The 18,499-nt window shown below is 42.5% G+C and overlaps 1 protein-coding gene across 3 annotated transcripts in view; it reads right to left on the bottom strand.

Moving 5' to 3' along the window:
- Positions 1–18,499, bottom strand: part of FER (FER tyrosine kinase) — a 160,626-nt gene that overhangs the window by 9,437 nt on the left and 132,690 nt on the right. For 2 of the 3 annotated variants that reach the window (XM_082191435.1, XM_082191436.1), the window contains exon 18: positions 8,580–8,734. In XM_082191435.1, the coding sequence (XP_082047561.1) occupies positions 8,580–8,734 (155 nt within the window). Of the gene's footprint in view, positions 1–8,579; positions 8,735–18,499 lie in introns of those variants that run through there. The other variant, XR_014211963.1, reaches the window with a different exon arrangement.

Below are 18,499 nucleotides of genomic sequence, written 5' to 3'. Positions count from 1 at the left end.
ACCTTGGGCTTGTCTACACCTTACACAGAATATTTAGTGTGACACAAGTTCTCCGTATACAACTGTGAATGCACAGAACCTACTTGTGACAGTGGGTACCTAGTGCTGCTATCAAGGACCTTTTCTGGGGTCAGTTTCGCCTTATGCAATAAGTTGATGAGCACAAGATGCTGCCAGCAATGCATTTGACCATGTGCCCCCTGTCCCTCTTGGCTTATCAAATCTAGCAAAAGGGGGGGGGGTCACTGTTTGGGTCCAGAGTGTGGTTAGCACTTTGCTGCAAGAGGGGATGGGTGGTCCCTGCTGCACTGAAAGAGGCAGTGGTACAACTAGCTCCTAAACAAACTGGCTCTGGACCCACCCGAATTGCAACAGCTATAAGCCTGTCGCCAATACCCACTTTTTGGGGAAGGCGGTGTCCACAAAATTTAGAAGCTAGAGGACTTAATGTATTGCCATTAATAGCAACTGATCATGCATACACAAGACTATGAAGCACAGCATATTTTTCTCTCTTATTCCATTTTTTAAAAAAGTTATGTAAAATATATTTCCAGAACTGGTTTTGTTGGCATTTTGAATAATCTCCGGAGAGGTATATATCCTCAGCACTGCAGAGCAAAGCAGCCAATGTGGTACACACCAGATATTAATTAATTAATTATTTAATTAATTAATTAACTCCTTAATGCCAATATAGGCTTCCAAGGAATTTACAAGTTTAAAAACTAATTACACAGGCATTAAAATATAAGCACCCATAATTAAAACACACAGTTAAAGTACACACTAAAACAATCCCATTAAAACATTAAAGTTTAAACCGTAAGTAAAATATGCAGCAAAATGATTCCATTAAAACAACACGATAATTAAGAAGGGGGATCTAGGTTCAGAGATCAGTGAACTGCCAGTTTAAACAGATGTATCGTCAAAAGCCAGCACAATGCCAATAAGGATAGGTCTTCTCGTACTTCAGCAAGGGGTAGTGAAAAGGCAAACATCATTCCTCAAGCTTTAAATTATTAGGCTACGCCAAGACTAACCAGGTTTCATTTGTTGAGCTTGATGCCCTTACTCCAAGCACCCCTGATCACTGACTGTGCTGACTGGGGCTTATGGAAAGTTGTAGCTATGCTACCCTTGCACCAGAGAATCAGCACTTTAACATTATGTATTATTTTTTTACATTTCTATGCCGTCCTTCACCTGAACATCACAGGGCAGTTTACAATATGAAAACACAGAAATACATACCACAGTAACAAACAAAAACAACGCCCCCCCCCCTCCCCTGGCAGTTTAAAAGGCCACAGCTTGCTGAATTAGCCATAGGCTTGGGAGAAGAGGAATATTTTTGCATAGCTCCTAAAGATATGTAACAAAGGCCCCAGGCGAGCCTTTCTGGGGAGAGCATTCTGCAAGCAGGGAGCCACCACAGAAAAGGACAATTTTTGTGTTGCCGCTGTCTCAAGGAGGAGGCACATGAAGAAGGGGAAGGTTTGTTCTTGTTATGTATTTTGTGTTTTTATCTTGTATTTTTATGCTGTGACCCACCCTGAGATCTTCAGATGAAGGGAGGTATAAAAATTTAATAAATAAAAAAAGACAAATGATGATTGCAGATCCAGGTAAGTGCATATGGGAAGAGGCGGTCCCTGAGGTATTGCGGTCCTGAGCTGTTTAAGGCAACAGAGCCTCTTGTGGCTCAGGGTCAGGTGGGAAGACCCTGTGTGGTGTAGTGGTTAAGAGCGGTAGTCACGTAATCTGGGAAACCGGGTTCGTGTCTCCGCTCCTCCACATGCAGCTGCTGGGTGACCTTGGGCCAGTCACACTTCTGTGAAGTCTCTCAGCCCCACTCACCTCACAGAGTGTTTGTTGTGGGGGAGGAAGGGAAAGGAGAATGTTAGCCGCTTTGAGACTCCTGAAAGGGAGTGAAAGGCGGGATATCAAATCCAAACTCTTCTTCTTCTTCTCCCCTAAGTCAGTGACAAGTGAAGGGATCATCATCCCTGTGCTCCACATTGAAACCAGCTGATTGATTGAAATCAATCAATTTGCACATCATTACATCAAAATCAAATCAGATACAAGGTGCTACCCACTGTTGTCCCCCATAAATCCTATACTGCGGTTAAATGATACGCATTTATTTAGGGCCAGCATTCTGAGTTGATTTGGGGGTTTCACCATCTCTATAGTGTACTACAGAGCCCCTTATACTTCCATTGCAGACATTATGGCGTCACCTGTATCTTTGAGTCATCTGCCTGCAATTGCTATGGGTGCTTCAGACAATTTATTTGATTGCTGCCATCATATCTCCGCAGAACAGGATGGGACTGTATTGATTAGAGCCCTGGCTTTAAGTTCAAAGTCTAGAGATGAAGCATCCAGCTTCTTTGGAAAACACTATTAGATACCAGCTGTGAAAAGGTCAAAATTCCTGTACACCTATTTTGATTCCCTACAGAACCCTCCATGAGGGAGTTTGCCCATAGCTGTCAACTTTCAGATTTGAAAATAAGGGATCAGCAGCCTCACCTGTCCCGGGGACAGTCTACAGGATATCTAACAATCCAGGATAGTAGCGGGAAGCAGCGGGAAATGGTGCTGGAATAAGGAAATTTCCCGCAAAAAAGGGGAAAGTTGACAGCTATGAATTTGCCTTCTAAGTCAGCCAGCTTGTCCTCTTCTTTCACAGCAGAGGTCCTTTTGAAACCAGTCACATAAGCAGTGGAAGAGTGGCAGGTGCACGGAACAACCAAGAGACTACCTATGTGACTACCTATGTAACCAGTGCCGGATTTATGTATAAGCTAAACGAGCTATAGCTTAGGGCCCCACTCTCTTGCCCCCCCCCCCCCAAATTTCACTATTAATATACTTCTTAATCGTATTTCAGTTCAACAATTACTTTGATAAAATACCTATTTTGTTATGTGCAAATGGCTTTAGATACCTATTAGGTCCATAAATGACCATATAGCATATATTGAACACAAAAAAACAGTGACAATTGCCTCATCAAACCTAAATCTGGCCCTATATGTAACATGAGTAGTAGATGCAAGATTTTTCCGCCAGGAGCTCTTCAATCTTACCCATGGCTGCTCCAAGGGCAATGTACTTGTGCTGGTCATGGAACCAACTACACTTTGTTGTGTGATGTTTTGTTTGACCTGTGGGGGGGGGGGGGTCGTGTCTGAAGAAGCAAGTTCACATGTCCGTAAATATTCTTGATGCTGGGAACCTCATCTTCTCTTTCACAAATTGCAGGTACCTCACAGGTTGACGTATGATCGCAACTAGGAATGTTCATCAGGTTTTGTACTCTTTCCAAATGAGGAGGGGGAGTGGTTTTTTCAGAATTTACAAGGCTTAACTGGACCCGATTTCCTGCTGAAAAATGTTGGAGGGTATGCAATCTTTTCCGCTTTAGAGTTTTAAAATCTCCCTCGTCACCCCTGCCTCTAAGTACTGAAGTTTTTTTCCAGTGGCACACTATTTCCAGCTGCTAAATATTTCATATTTTAAAGACGAGGTATGTTGCTCATTACCAGCCTAAATGAAATACATATAAATGTTACTGACAGCTGGGGTTATGCTAACTGTTCTGAACTCAGAAAGTTCTGTTTGCATTTAAAACTAAATATCATTTCATGCTGTTTTAAATTAGGCTACGAGGTTGATAAAGAGCAATTATGGACATTCGCTGTGCTGCTGGTAGTGTGATTGTTCTTGTAAGTCTGCATATATTCTCCTTTTAGAGCTTGGCATCTACTAATTTAACACCTTCCATTAAAAACATTTGGGGACACTAGTTATAAGTAATACATTTCTTAGGTAAGTGTTAGTTATCTGGACTCAATTACCTTTCTCAGCAAGGCCCCCCCAAAGCATGGCAATAATATACTTGCGTGGTATGCATTAGTGACATAGAAAATTGATAAAGCTATGCTAGAACCATGAGAATATACCGTGGTACCTCGGGTTAAGTACTTAATTCGTTCTGGAGGTCTGTTCTTAACCTGAAACTGTTCTTAACCTGAAACACCACTTTAGCTAATGGGGCCTCCTGCTGCCGCCGCGCCGCCAGAGCACAATTTCTGTTCTCATCCTGAAGCAAAGTTCTTAACCCGAGGTACTATTTCTGGGTTAGCAGAGTCTGTAACTTGAAGTGTATGTAACCTGAAGCGTCTGTAACCCGAGGTACCACTGTAATGAACAAAGTTATACAAATGTTCCGAGAAAACTAAGAATCACAAAAGCACTGTAGTTTGGACCAGGGATATAATATTGTTTAGAACATCTCAAAAACAACTCTATTTGGGTCCATGTCTTCAGCTTTGAAATCCCTCAAAATGCAACATCATGTAAATGCTGATCCCTACATTTAATACATTGAACTGCTTCCCATAGTACAGTTTTACTCCAAGTACCGTATTTTTCGCTCTATTGGATGCACCGGACCACAGGACACACCTAGTTTTTAGAGGGGGAAATCAAGGAAAAAAATATTATCCCTCCCCCCCAGCCCCAAAGAGCAACGGACAGGCTGCGCGCAGCCTGTCTGCTTCTCCCAGAGCTTCTTGGGGCTGCGGGGGAAGCCCGGGTTCCCCCACCAGCCCCAAAGAGCAAAGAAGCCAAGACAGCGCACGGGATCCATAGCCGCGCAACCTCTCCAGCCAGGAGCTAAACCTCTCCAGCGTGGCTAAAGAAGAAGACAAGGCAGTCCAGGGCAGGCACTCACTGCCCTGGCTTCCTCTTTAGCCTTGCACAGCATCTTTAGTCTTGCACAACGGGATGGATTGCGCCCGCTGTCCACCGGGGCTGGACTAGATGACTCCTGGGGTTCCCTTCCAACCTTGCAATTCTATGACCTCGGAAGGTGTTTGGGGTCTCCACCACTGGAGGCTTTTAAGCAGCGGTTGGGGGACCATCTGCCTGGCGTTCTTTAGCTGTGATTCCTACATTGTGAGGGGGCTGGGCTAGATGACCCTCGGGTGGCCCTCCCAACTCTATACAGTCCTACAGTTCTGCAGCAGGAGATCCACAGCCACTTAGAATCATAGAATCATAGAGTTGGAATAGACCACAAGGGCCATAGAGTCCAACCCCCTGCCAAGCAGGAAACACCATCAGAGCACTTCACACAATGCCCACACCATCAGAGCACTTCACACAATGCCCACCATCAGACCACTTCACACAATGCCCACTCCCAATTTTCATCTGAGAGACATGTGGCTTCAGTGTCTAGGCAGGTACCCCCCTACCTGCCACACTTCCCCCACCCCACTTAAGCTAAGGGAATTCCTGCCCAGAGAAGCTCCCAGGTGAGGCAAGGGTTAAGATCTACCTCTGGTAGATCTCTTGCGGCTGGAGAGGCACGCAAGGCTAAAGAGGAAGCCAGGGCAGTGAACGGGATGGATCGCGCTCGCTGCCCTGGCTTCCCCTTTAGACTTGCGAAGCCTCCCACCCCCCCACCCCCGGAGAGGCGCGCAAGTCTAAAGGGGAAGCCAGGCAGCGAGCGCGATCCATCCTGTTCACTGCCTGGCTTCCCCTTTAGACTTGCGAAGCCTCCCACCCCCCCACCCCCGGAGAGGCTCGCAAGTCTAAAGGGGAAGCCAGGCAGCGAACGGGATGGATCGCGCTCGCTGCCCTGGCTTCCTCTTTAGCCTTGCGAAGCCTCCCCCCGGCTGGAGAGGTTGTGCAAGGCTTTTCTAGAGGAGGGAGAAGGGACTGACTGGCGGCGTCAGTCCCTTCTCCCTCTTGGGGAAAAGCCCGCAAGAGCCGCGCGAAGCTTGTGTGGGGCTCTTGAGGGCTTTTCCTGCCTGCCTCCTCCCTGCATTCGCTCCATAGGACACACAGACTTTTCCCCTTAGTTTTTAAGACGGGAAAAGTGCGTCCTATGGTGCGAAAAATACGGTATTGCTCCTGCAAGTCAGTCATGTGAGTAAAAACATAACATTGGAAATGTGTTACACATAGTTATAACTTGCAAAGCAATGTGTATTTAAATCATTCCCTAATTAGATTTTATGAAAGCACACTTGAAAGTGCACACTTGTAAAAACAGTAAAGGCATTTAATGTAGAAAAATGGATCTGAGTTCCCTGAACTCTTAACCATAGTTAAGAAATTAGGATTGTCCCGCTGACTTATACACACTTTGAACACTTATGAATTCTCTTCCTTCCTTCCCCATTCAGAATTAACCAGCTTCAAATCCTCGTTTCAAAGTCTGGCTTAAGGTTCGCCACGGTTTAACACTAACTTCAGTGCAAATACAACTAGGGATAGCATACAAAATTGAACAGGAGAACTCCTAATATTGCCCCCTACCCTGATTCATCATGAAACTACACATTCCAAAGCACAATTTCAGGTTGAAGTAAGGGATGTGCATGTATCCCTAGACATAACTCAATACCATGAAATGCAAATTGCTAACAGTACAGAATATTTTGTTTGTGTGTACACAGTAAAATTCAAGTGTCTCTTATGGTCTATGAGCGTGCATATTTCTTGTTGATAGAGACTTTTTGCCCTTGACAACTGTCTGACAGGTTCAATGGGCACAGCTTTCTATGGCACAGAGAGACACTAACATTTAACTTTGTTGTTTCTTAAAATCTACATTCTTTCTCTCCAAAAAGAAATTTGAGTTCTCCTACAAGTTTAATGGAAAGCAACTAAATGGTACAAACTTGTTCCTATGCAGAGGAACACTCTAAAATAAACCATTATTTGGTAACTATTAATCAGTTCTTTATTACCCCATTCACAATACTAAAACACACATGCTGTTTCTTCTTTTCCTACTTATTAAGAGTGCCCTATTCCTCCATTCTCACTAAGAGCACTTTGGCTTATTCTATTTTTGTGACCAACTGATCTCGTTATAGGCAATTTTCCTCTTTATAAATAGTGCCTTTATTTATTTTGAAAAAAACAACAGCAGGAAGGTCCATAAGAGTGCTGCGTAAGTAACTCTAAAAGGTTTTTGTGGGGGGCGATTTTGGTTTCTTTCTTCTCTTATGACAATTCATGAGCTGCTAACACAAGTAGTAAGGTAACGGTAAAGGGACCCCTGACCATTAGGTCCAGTCGCAGATGACTCTGGGGTTGTGGCACTCATCTCGCTTCACTGGCTGAGGGAGCCGGCGTACAGCTGCTGGGTCATGTAGCCAGCATGACTAAGCCGCTTCTGGTGAACCAGAGCAGAGCACGGAAACGTCGTTTACCTTCCCGCTGGAGCAGCACCTATTTATCTACTTGCACTTTGATGTGCTTTTGAACTGCTAGGTTGGCAGGAGCAGGGACCAAGCAACGGGAGCTCCCCCGTCGCGGGGATTCAAACCGCTGACCTTCTGATCGGCAAGCCCAAGGCTCTGTGGTTTAACCCGCGGCGCCACCTGCGTAGTAGTTTCAAGAATAAAAGTCTGAAAAATCCATTGCTAATTTCCTACTCATTTCTATTTACTTTTATTCTACGTATGTTCTAATTTAGTTAAAGTTTATCTAATCAGGATAAATTACAAGGAAATCTACTACAAAGCTCTAGCCACAAAGCCATAGTGTTATGGCTATACTTGCATTTAATCAGTTTATTTAAAAGATAAATATACCCTATTTTTCAGGTGATAATCTCCTAGAGCTGCTAATGTTAAAATGTTGATTTATTTATTTTTTAAATCCAATAGTATCACATAAAAACAGAACAGGAACAATCAACGATAAAAACTATACATGGTATCTACATCAAAGATTTGAACACACCCACCAAACATCTAGGGTCCAAACAAATATAAAGTACATCAGAGTCAGTGTCTGCTGAGACAGCCTGGGGATAGCATTTTATAGTCAGGGTACAACAACTGAAAAGGCCCTATTGTGCTCCTAAACTGCCTCACCTCCAAAGATAAACTACAGAAGGCCCTCGGAGGCAGATTATAGTAGCCAAGGAGGCTTGTGTGGAAGCAGCTCATATGGAAGTTTAAAATATGGTAATTATTAGAGATGTTTAATTATTTTGATGAAGCATTCCCTTAAGGGAAAGAGGTGGTATCTAATTGCAGTGGAGTAGCAGCGTGTGTGTGTGTGTGCGTGCGCGCGCACACACTAGGGGGCATAGTCTGGGGGCATTTTTTTGAGGGGGTGCAACCAGGCAACCCCACGATAGGGTCCCTCATTGAGGGAAGCAGTGCCTGGGCCCAGCCTTTGGGAATGGGGTAGCAGGGGCTCCTTCTCCTTAGGGCTGCCCTTGGGTTGGCCAAGAGGGAGGGGAGGGTACAGTCGCCAGCTGGCTGCAGCTCCACTCATAAACCAGGTCTGACCCGGACACTTCACTGCCCCTCTCCTCTGCTGGGCTCTGGTGCGTGAGTGCACCCCCAGGTGTGCCCTGCCCCCCAGTGTGGTCCCCGCCTTGGGCAGCGACAGGAGACGCTGTTTAATTTTGAGAGAAAGGGAAATCTTAAAATATCTTCTTGCAAATATTTGTACATCTCCTTTATATTTTCAGACATCACACAGCATATTTTGGACCGAAACTGTTAGCAACAGTATTCCCTTACCATAGTTTAAAGCTTCTGGAGCAGTCCATTTGATGGGAATCTGTTTTAATCCTGAAGATGAATATACTCCATCATCTTCTTGACGAGACATTCCAAAGTCGCTAATTTTCAGGACATTGTTTTCGCCTACAAGGCAGTTCCTTGCAGCAAGGTCCCTGTGTGGAAAAAGATGCAGCCTTTATAAATACAACGCAAAACGATAGCGTACTTTTATATTCAAAACCTAAATCTGCTTGAGCAAGAATGTTTCCTCCCATCCATTCTGTTCTGAGGAAAAACTTCATCCACCGCTGGGAATGTAAGATCACAAAGCATAATGGCTCCTGGAAAATAAAATATTTTTACTGAAATAGTAAAACAAGTGCATACAAGGCAACAGAGCACTGTGACCATGCTGCCCTTGAGGGTTATTATTTCCAGCAGAGTGCAGGCCAGTAAATGAGATTTGATGTGGGGAGATAGCATAGCTTGAAGTCAAAGTCTTGTTCTCGGAACTGCCAAGGGTAGAGAAGAGGCAGGGGAATCATATATGATTTAGGCTCACACATGCTCCCCATCATACCAACTGATTGCCAATGAGAAACAAACTCCAAAGCCCAACCCATCCCTCCTGCAATAGTCCCAATGTAGCTTCTGATTTAAAGATGGTGTCCTTAGCCTCTCCTTAAGTCTTTATGGGTTTTGGTAAAGCATAGCCTAACTCCCCCCCCCCCCCCGTCTCACCCAAAAAGCTAGAGCCACGGAAAGAACAAAAATTAACCATTTATTAGCAAATAAACAAAGCATTTTAAATGAATTTGTTTCAACAAATAATACTTGTCAGTTCAAGTCCATTCAAAAATATACCATGTTGAGTCTATATAAATTGATGGATTTCCTTCTCAGTTGTTTTACCCCCACAACAATTAATTCTTAGGTGGTACACCTTAGGCTGAGAGATAGTGACTGGGTTCAAGGTAATCCAATGAGCTTCACAGCTGCATGGAGAATTAAACCCAGACCTGCTGGTTTAACAGCAGGATAGAAATACAGGGAGAACATAACCCATATCTCCAAGCGAAACAAACAGACATGAAAAGTCGCCTTGGCTCAATTCAATGAGCTCGCCTACTTGCAAGAGCAGGAAATCAATTGTTTCAATAACAATCACAATACTGACACCAAACTCAAGGTTACAATTCTGCACCTTGCTATTCACACATGAATTGCATTTCACCTTCTTCCAGGAGCTGAAAGGACTTGTTTCTTCTTCCATTATAATAACAACCAGTTCGAGAAAAAGAGGTGCTGGAACTCACCATGAATGCCTCTCTTGTTCTCTTATAATGGTAATGGCATCTACCTGAGAGGTGCCGGAACTGGGACTTCCGGGTTGGCGCCATCGCCGAATGGCGGACTCCCTCCGAGCTCCGGAGGGAGTCTGCTCGGCAGGGGCTGGGTCCTACCGCGCCGGCGACGCGGGGACCCTTAAAAACCACGGGCACGGAGCCCGTGGACATGGTGACTCGGCTGGTACCGCAAGCACCCTCCCGGCTCGTGAAGGAGCCTTTTTAAAGGCTACGGATCGGGTGCCGGGGAGCGGCGTGGTGCTGTGAGTCCTCCGCTTCCCCTGCCGAGCGCAGCCGCATGCCATTCGACGGAGAGCGCTGGCTTCTTCCAAAGGAAATTCGGACATTTAACAACAACCCGTGAGTAATTGGCAAATGGGTATAAAAGGAGGGGGAAAAAAGAAATTTTTTTGGATTCGGTACGAGCGGGGGTGATCTAAAAAGGAAGTCAGTCCCGTCCCCCCCGATTGTAAACATGCCAAAACAAGGACTGGGAAACCAAGATCGATTTAGAAGTTTATTGCTGACAAAAATTATTAATTCCACGATGGAAAACTACAAGAATTGTGCTGGAGGAGAAAAGTGGAGGGTGAGAGGGAAAAGGCAACCCCCCCCCCCCGGGAACCAGGGCGATTCGGAGAACCTGGCGAAGAGAGACGGAGAATTTGACAGCTGTCAAAGTAGCTGTCAAATCTAGAGAATATAAAGAGGACATTGTTACAAGTATCTTGCTGGTTAATTTTGTTACAATTTGATATAATATGGACATAAACTGTCGGGGGAAAAAGAAACAACAATTTGACTTTTGGATTAGAGGATACAAAGTTATTGCAATCCCCCTAGAGGGGTTCCGGGACATTACAAGTGGCGTATGTGGAAAACTACTCTGGGATGTGTACAGGTCTTATCTTCTGGGAAAGCTGCAAAACCGAAATACTATTTTGTCTACAGAGGTGACTACATTACAATAGAATGTTCTATTGAAACAAGGAAGGAACTGGACGTAAGTTTTAGTTCCTGAACAACAAACCTCTGTAGAGATACTAGATCTTGGAATAAGAATGTTTTAGCAGCTGAACAAGACAAGAAACCTGAGACAGTAAGAACAAAAGAACAAAGGACCAGCTACGACACGGAAAGAACAAAGGGAGGAGCAACAATGATCAAGGAAAATTAAAGGCCTCTATTAGACTGGATAAATTGAAGTCAAACATCATTAAAACAAATAAACTTAAAGAAAACCGGCAAGATGGAGAAAAATTTGGCTGTGGATTTGAGATCTCCAGGCTGACTACATACAGACTGATGGACATGGGGAATCTAAACCGGGGAAGGGAGGGGGAAATTTAGAATCCAAAGGCTATGTAACCAACTTTATGAACCTTTCTATATCTATTATCTTTTATTTTTTTATATAACTTTGATATTCTGATCTAACATGTTTTTTCTAAAAAAAGGGGGGAATTCGTGGAAGGAAAGGGGAGCAGATCTTGGGGTGAAAATCTTTTTTCTAGTTTGTTAAAGATGAAGAGTGATGCTGAGATTGTATAAATTTAAATTGGCTAATGGGTACAACATATTAGATTTAAATTGGGAAAGAGAGCTTGTGGAACCAACTTAGGGAAAGGGGAATACAGTCGGGAGGGGAGGGAGGGAGTCCCAGAAAGAAGGCTATGAAAATAAGGGTTTAAATTTGTCTTTCTTTTTCTTTCTTTTCTTTATCTTTTCTCTTTTTTCTATTCTGTTATTATTGGAAATTTTAATAAATATGATTATAAAAAAAAGAGAGAGGTGCCGGAACTGAGTTCCAGTGAGTTCTGGCTGAAAAAAAGCCCTGATCACAACCCTGCTGTTTAGTGATAGAACATTGGCACAAGGTTACCCAGAGAGCTTCATGGCTGACTAGGGGTGTGTGTGTGTGTGTGTGTGTGTGTATATATATACTTTGATATCTGTTTTCCTAGCTTATAAGATCTCTTATAAGAGTGACAGGTAAGAGAAAACTCTATATTCTGATGTATATTATAGCTGTAATTTTAGTGACAGCATATAATATATACGTGCGTGAAATTTCTCTGTAAATTTATTACTATAGTCTGCCATCACCCTTAGGTCATCTCTATAAACAGCATAGACATTTACCAAGGTCTGTTTTACTTTAGTTTTTCCTTGTGTGAGCATACTTAACTCTCCACATGTTCATGCAAATAACTGATAGCTGAATGTGTGACAGAGAAGAGAGAGAAAACAAACAGAACGTTGTGGCACTTAGCAGCACCATTATTTACTTAATTATTTCTAAAATGTGTATTTTGTCTTTTGGTGGCCAATTGGCATTCCCAGGGAGCCTTACAAAAGAGTAAGAAGAAACATATTGCAAAATAAATAAAACCTCACAGGATAAAAACCCAATCTAGTAAAAACTCGCAACAGCTTAAAAGAATTAAAAACCTGCTTCTTGGATTTGTGGCCAGGTCTGCAGTAGAAGTATTTTCACATCAGAGCCTCACAAGCTCAAATCCTTTATCATTTCAAGGCTGCTCTCACAGTTTCAAATGCCTTTGAGTACTGTGCTAGTGAAAAGTGAACTAAAATTTAAAAACGAAGGCAAAAGGGCTCAGTATAAAGCCATCCTGCAACAGCGAGACTCTTTTCGGCCCACTCTTAAAGGTATTATAAAAGAGCTTATATTTCCATTTGTTTATGAGCACAGCTGTCCAAAGGAAAAATAACATTAAACTATTTTGAACACAGGCATTTAATGTAGAGAATTACAGTTGTAGCATTAGTAGTCATTCCTGAGAAAAGGATTTATGAAGAGTTTGTCATTTGCTTTTAGCACAGACAGATAATTTGCTAGCAGGCAGGTTGCTATGCATAAGTAATGAATTGTGTCTTTGAGGATTATTAAGATTTCTTTAAGGATTATTAAGATTATAAATTATACAGGCTTTTAAATGGAATGTTATTTATATGCAAGCTGGGTACAAGCCACAGACCTATTTCTGTTGTGCTTTCTTGGGTGTAAAACTGATGTTGTTCTACTGAAAGGCAATAAGAGTCATACTGGTTTAAGTATTGGCACAAAATTACCATCAGGGCAACAGATATGCACATTTTGAATAAATGAATTATTGAACATTAGAATGCAATATCGTGGTTACTACGGATTTACAAATCACTCACTCAAAGGAAGACTTCTTGACAAACCCAACAACCAGAAAAAGCAGACACAAGAATTTGAGTTTCTGTGCAAAGTCACCATGCATGACAATATCCATACTGAGTGACTGCCCCTCTCAATGACTGTATAACGTGTATACAAGTTCCACTTCAAGGAGGGATGATGGGCAGTAGAGAATCTATACCATCCAAGGCAAGTTCTCAAGCACTGTCTGTGGCATTAACCTATTTGGGCAAAAGTAGGACATGCCAGATAGGGACGCGGGTGGTGCTGTGGGTTAAACCACTGAGCCTAGGACTTGCCGATCAGAAGGTCAGCAGTTCAAATCCCTGCGACGGGGTGAGCTCCTGTTGCTCGGTCCCTGCTCCTGCCAACCTAGCAGTTCGAAAGCATGTCAAAGTGCAAGTAGATAAATAGGTACTGCTCTGGCAGAAAGGTAAACGGCGTTTCTGTGCGCTGCTCTGGTTCACCAGAAGTGGCTTTGTCATGCTGGCCACATGACCTGGAAGCTGTACACTGGCTCCCTCGGCCAGTAAAGCGAGATGAGCACCGCAACCCCAGAGTCGGCCACGACTGGACCTAATGGTCAGGGGTCCCTTACCTTTTAGGACATGTTGGCAGTAATAGCAACTGGTTGCATCATGGGCTGTGAATCTGCATGGATGCTCACATTGCCTAGACTGGGACATATTGAGGCAGGAAGTATATTTTTCCATGGTCAATTTCCACAGTTCCCAGGAAAGAGGGATTGGTTGTGGGGCAGGGGACACTGAGAACTGTAGCTCTGTGAAGGGGACTGGGCTCTCTCAACAGCTCTCAGCACCTTTAACAAGTTACAATTCCCAAAATTTCTGGGGAGATGCTATGGAGTGTTTAAGTGGCATAAGAGGGTTTAAAATGTCTGGATGTGGCCCCAGTGTGGTGCGGTGGTTAGAGTGTTGGACTAAGACTGGGGAGACATAGGTTCAAATCCCTGCTCAACTATGCAGCTCTCTCAGTCTCAGCTAACCTCACAGGGTTGTTGTGAGTTTAAAATCATAGAATTGTAGAGTTGGAAGAATCCTGGGGTGTCATCGAGTCCAACACCCTGCAGCGTAGGAATCTTTCTGCCCAATGAGGGACTCGAACCCACAACCCTGAGATCTAGAGTCTCATGCTCTATGGACTGAGTTATGTGAGGGACAGAGAACTGTGAATGTCACACTGAACTCCTTGGAGAAGACAGACTAAAAATATAGCCAAATAAATCAAATTTTTTTATGACTAATAGATAATGCAGTTAGACTAATAATTTCAGTAAAGTATTCAAAAATATATTCTTATACATTGGCAGACCTGTAAAGAATGAGGCAGTCGCTTGAGAGAATATATCCTAGCAGTTATTTTCAAGTTGTTTTGATGGATTTTGTATCATTCCCATTTCAATCTATAATGTGATTTTCTTTGTTTTTACACACAAACACACACGGTGTGATATCACTGCTGACTTTACAATAAATTTATTCTGCTCTTATGATTGTTTCAATGTGCTGGATCGAAACATGAGACTATGTTATGAATAAAGACCTTTTTCCTATAATTCATTTATGTCTCGAAACAAAGGTCTGCAATTCAATTTCTTTTCTGTCTCAACATATTTCTTTTCTGCAGTTTAAAAAACATGCCTTAGCTTTGTCCAATTTCAATAATTCAGCACTGTGTTTGATAAGATTTTATTTTTAGCTGTATTATATGAAGATCCAATCTCAGATATGGCATATTTCCTTCCCTGTGGTGATGCAAGCTGAGGACTTTGTTTACCTGGCAAGTTCATAACCAGACAGTCCTTGATTCTAAAGTCTTGAATACTCATTAGCACTTATTTCATGTTTAGGTTCATGATCCATGTCTGCTATTCATGAAATGTTGCTTCATATGCCAAACCACTGATGATGCATACTGATCTGAGAAGACCACTTGATTAAGTACTCTTAGTAATAAGTTCATTATATAACTTCCTACACGCAAAATAGGGGTGGTTTTTTTATCACCCTTTTTGCGAAAGTCTCCAAAAGATATTCTGAGCAATCTTTTCTCAGTACAGCATTTCTGGTCAAACCAAGGGGAGCGATTAGAGAGGGTAACAGATGCAGGCTTAGTTATTGTACCACAGAAGTCTATTACTTGGGAGTAAGCTGCTATTACTACCTTAATAGAATGTGAGTTAGTAAGGGTTGCTCTCAAATGTAACATTTTGTCAGAGTCCAGGAATTTGGCAATCAGCCCTTCAAATTGCGGGGACCATCTAATCCTTTTCAGAATACGATAAGAAGCCTGTTCTGAGTTACCAGGCTTCAAGGTCTTTTTCGCTGGGTCGCATTGTACTGTATAGTCAGAAGTAAGGGGGAGTGGTCACTTTCTGTATGGAGTCCAATAGAAAAGAAGTTAACATCAGAGTGTAGATTTAGAGAAAAGGATACAATAATCAACTACACTATGACCCCTTGACAAGATAAAAGTGAACTTATCATCACCAGGAAAGTTTTCAGTCCGTTTAAGATAACTACTTTATGGGCAATACAAAATTCCACAAGTTTTAACCCCATTCTGTTAGTTAATCTAGCCTTATTCGAGTAGCAGGGAACAGACAGTGGGGTAGGTATTGTATCTATTCCTTCAAAGCCCAATTGGGATACAGTATTTTGGTTGTTGGCCCCAATTCATACATTTAAATCACCCAAAATAATAAATTGGGCAGGTGGAATTTTTTGGATACCGTGAACATAACATCTGACAACATGTCCCAATTAGCAGTTAGAATTTCGTGGATTAAGTACTCCACTGCTAGAAGCTCCATACAATAAGAAATGAGATATTCAAATTATAAACTACCACTTTTTTTGATAGGCAAAAGTGGTGACAGTTGGTAATACTCAATTATAATCTATTATACAACCCACTTTGCGGTGGTTCTGGTCCTATTTGGATGGACATTTTCAGAGGATGACGCTTGGGGAATGTTCTTCAGCTCCTTGGAGTCTTCAATGTAGGGTTCTTCAAGGTTCTGTTTTGCCGCCTATGCTGTTAAACATCTGCATGAAACCACTGAGTGGGGTTATTCAGAGGTTTGGAGTACATTGTCAGCAATATGTTGACGACACACAGCTCTGCTTATCCTTTACATCTGCAGGTGTGGCAGTGGATATGGTGGACCATTGTCCTGCCTCGGTAACGGACTGGATGAGACCTAACAAACTGAAACTTAATCCAGATAAAACTGAGGCACTGTTAGTGGGTGGTTTCCTAGACTGGATGGCTAGGAGGTTGTCTGCTCTTGATGTGGTTACACAGTTAGGCTATCCCTGTCCTGATAGGGGTGGAAGGCAGTCTGCAGTCTGCACCACTGAGGTCACCTGAGCCTCAAGCGACAGCAAAGCATTCGGTAGCAATGATGTTCACCGGGGCAAGATGGTTTGAGTTTATTATACAGATTTTGCCCGGACTACACTGGCTGCCAATTAGTTTCCAAGTCCAATTCAAAGTGCTATTTTTGACATATACAGCTTGGAACAGCTTAGGACTGCAATGCCTCCATGATCATCCTCTGAGGCCCCTCTTCGTGTGCCTCCTCCCTGAGAGGTCCAGAGGGTGGCCTTTTATGCAGTGGCTCCCCACTTGTAGAATGCTCTCCCCAGAGAGCCTCATCTAGCATCTTCCTTACATAACTATAGGCACCAGGCAAAAACATTCTTCTGCTCCCAAGCCTTTGGCTAATTAAGCAAGTTACGGACTTTTAAACTGTGAGGGAGGTTATTGTTTTTGCTTGTTATTATGGTATGGGTGGTTTTTTTTTAAAAAAAAATTGTAAACCACCCTGTGATCTTCAGATGAAGGGCAGTATAGAAATGTAATAAATCGTCATCGGCATCATCTGAGGGCACGACATTGTGTAAAGAGAGAGTAAAATGATTATTTTATCCCTATTCCTACGTACAAGACAGCCCTTTATGCCAAGGTTCAAAATTTTGTGCTCAGTCTTTTGTTTTGTTCCCAAGTACACTCAAAAATCACTGCCATCCACATAGAAAATCCAAACATTAGCTTAACACTGCTCACTGTTTTGGTAAAAACTGAATGGAAAGTCTGTTCCAGTGACAAAACAAACAATCATTTTGCCAATACAATCCCTTTGTTAGAGAAGGTCAGATATTCAGTTTAATACCAAGAGGAAAAAATGGCTATCAGCACTCACATTCTCAAAACGTGAGAACAATATGTTTTCATTCAAAGGTGATTTCCACCTAAGGTGAAGCATTTTTAAAGTCCCACTCTGAGTCTACTGTACTGTGATAACATGAAAGTTTTAACATCTGCCAGAATGCAATTTGGAAAAGTATGAAGGTCAAAGGAGCTTGATGAAAGCACCTAAAAAGAGCTCACAGACTCAAAACAATCCTAACATAAGTTGGTCATTGTATCCTTTTTCTATCTCAACGACGTGTGATGGCAGGGATAAAATAGCAAAGTTAGCTGTAATAGTTAGGCTTGTTGCAGTTGCAAAAGATTACTGCACATTGGGAGGCATGAGTAATCAGAGTAAGAGAAACCCCCTAACGAAAAAAGGCCCTAAATTGCAAGCGTTTCGAATGTCCTTATGATTTTTACCACAATGTTGGCAAAAAATATATCTTTGAACACTTGTATTGCATCCTGATTAGGCTTGAGTTGGTGTGATGAGAATCTTCTTTTAGAAGGCTACTACAGATTTTAAAGAACAAATTCTACACCCAAGAGCGATAAACTATTGTGCAGATGGTGGAAAGGTTAATGGAAGCATTACAAAAATTAATCAATACCATGAAAGACTAAGTTCCAAATCACAATCAAAGCCCAGCCTCAGTTCAGAACATGAAAAGATAGGATCAGGGTTACGTATGGATAGGTTAATCAAATAGATGCAGTATTGACAACTTGGGTAGAACATCTTATTTCATGGAAACAAATATAATAGCTGGGGTGGTTCTCTACAAGAAAAAACCCACAAAAAACCTTGCAAATGCTTTGTAGAACAGCTGCTAGTCACTAGCATACAACATAGCTAATGGTACTACCTATCATTTTATCACTTAAACAGCTGCTTGAAGATGCTCCAAGTTCATTATTTCACATAAACCATTCCTCTTCTAAGAAGCTCAGAGCAGAGGAGATGCAAAACTAAGCCATTCTGTGTACCGTAGGTTCAGCAGTGAAATTCCAGAATGCTGTTTGAGACCATTTTCCAGGCCAGCCTTCACCACCCCAGTGCTTTACAGCTGATTTGGACTACAACTCCCGGCAGCATGGGGCTGTTGGAAGCTGTAGTTGAAAACATGATGAAGGCTGTTCTAGGCTGTAGAAATGAAGGGGAAACTCAAGGAAGGAAGAACAAA

The sequence above is a fragment of the Podarcis vaucheri genome, assembly GCF_965113315.1.
Source record: "Podarcis vaucheri genome assembly, chromosome: 11".
Lineage (NCBI taxonomy): Eukaryota > Metazoa > Chordata > Lepidosauria > Squamata > Lacertidae > Podarcis > Podarcis vaucheri.
The sequence above is the reverse complement of the archived record's forward strand: the minus strand, read 5'-3'. Positions and strand labels throughout refer to the sequence as shown.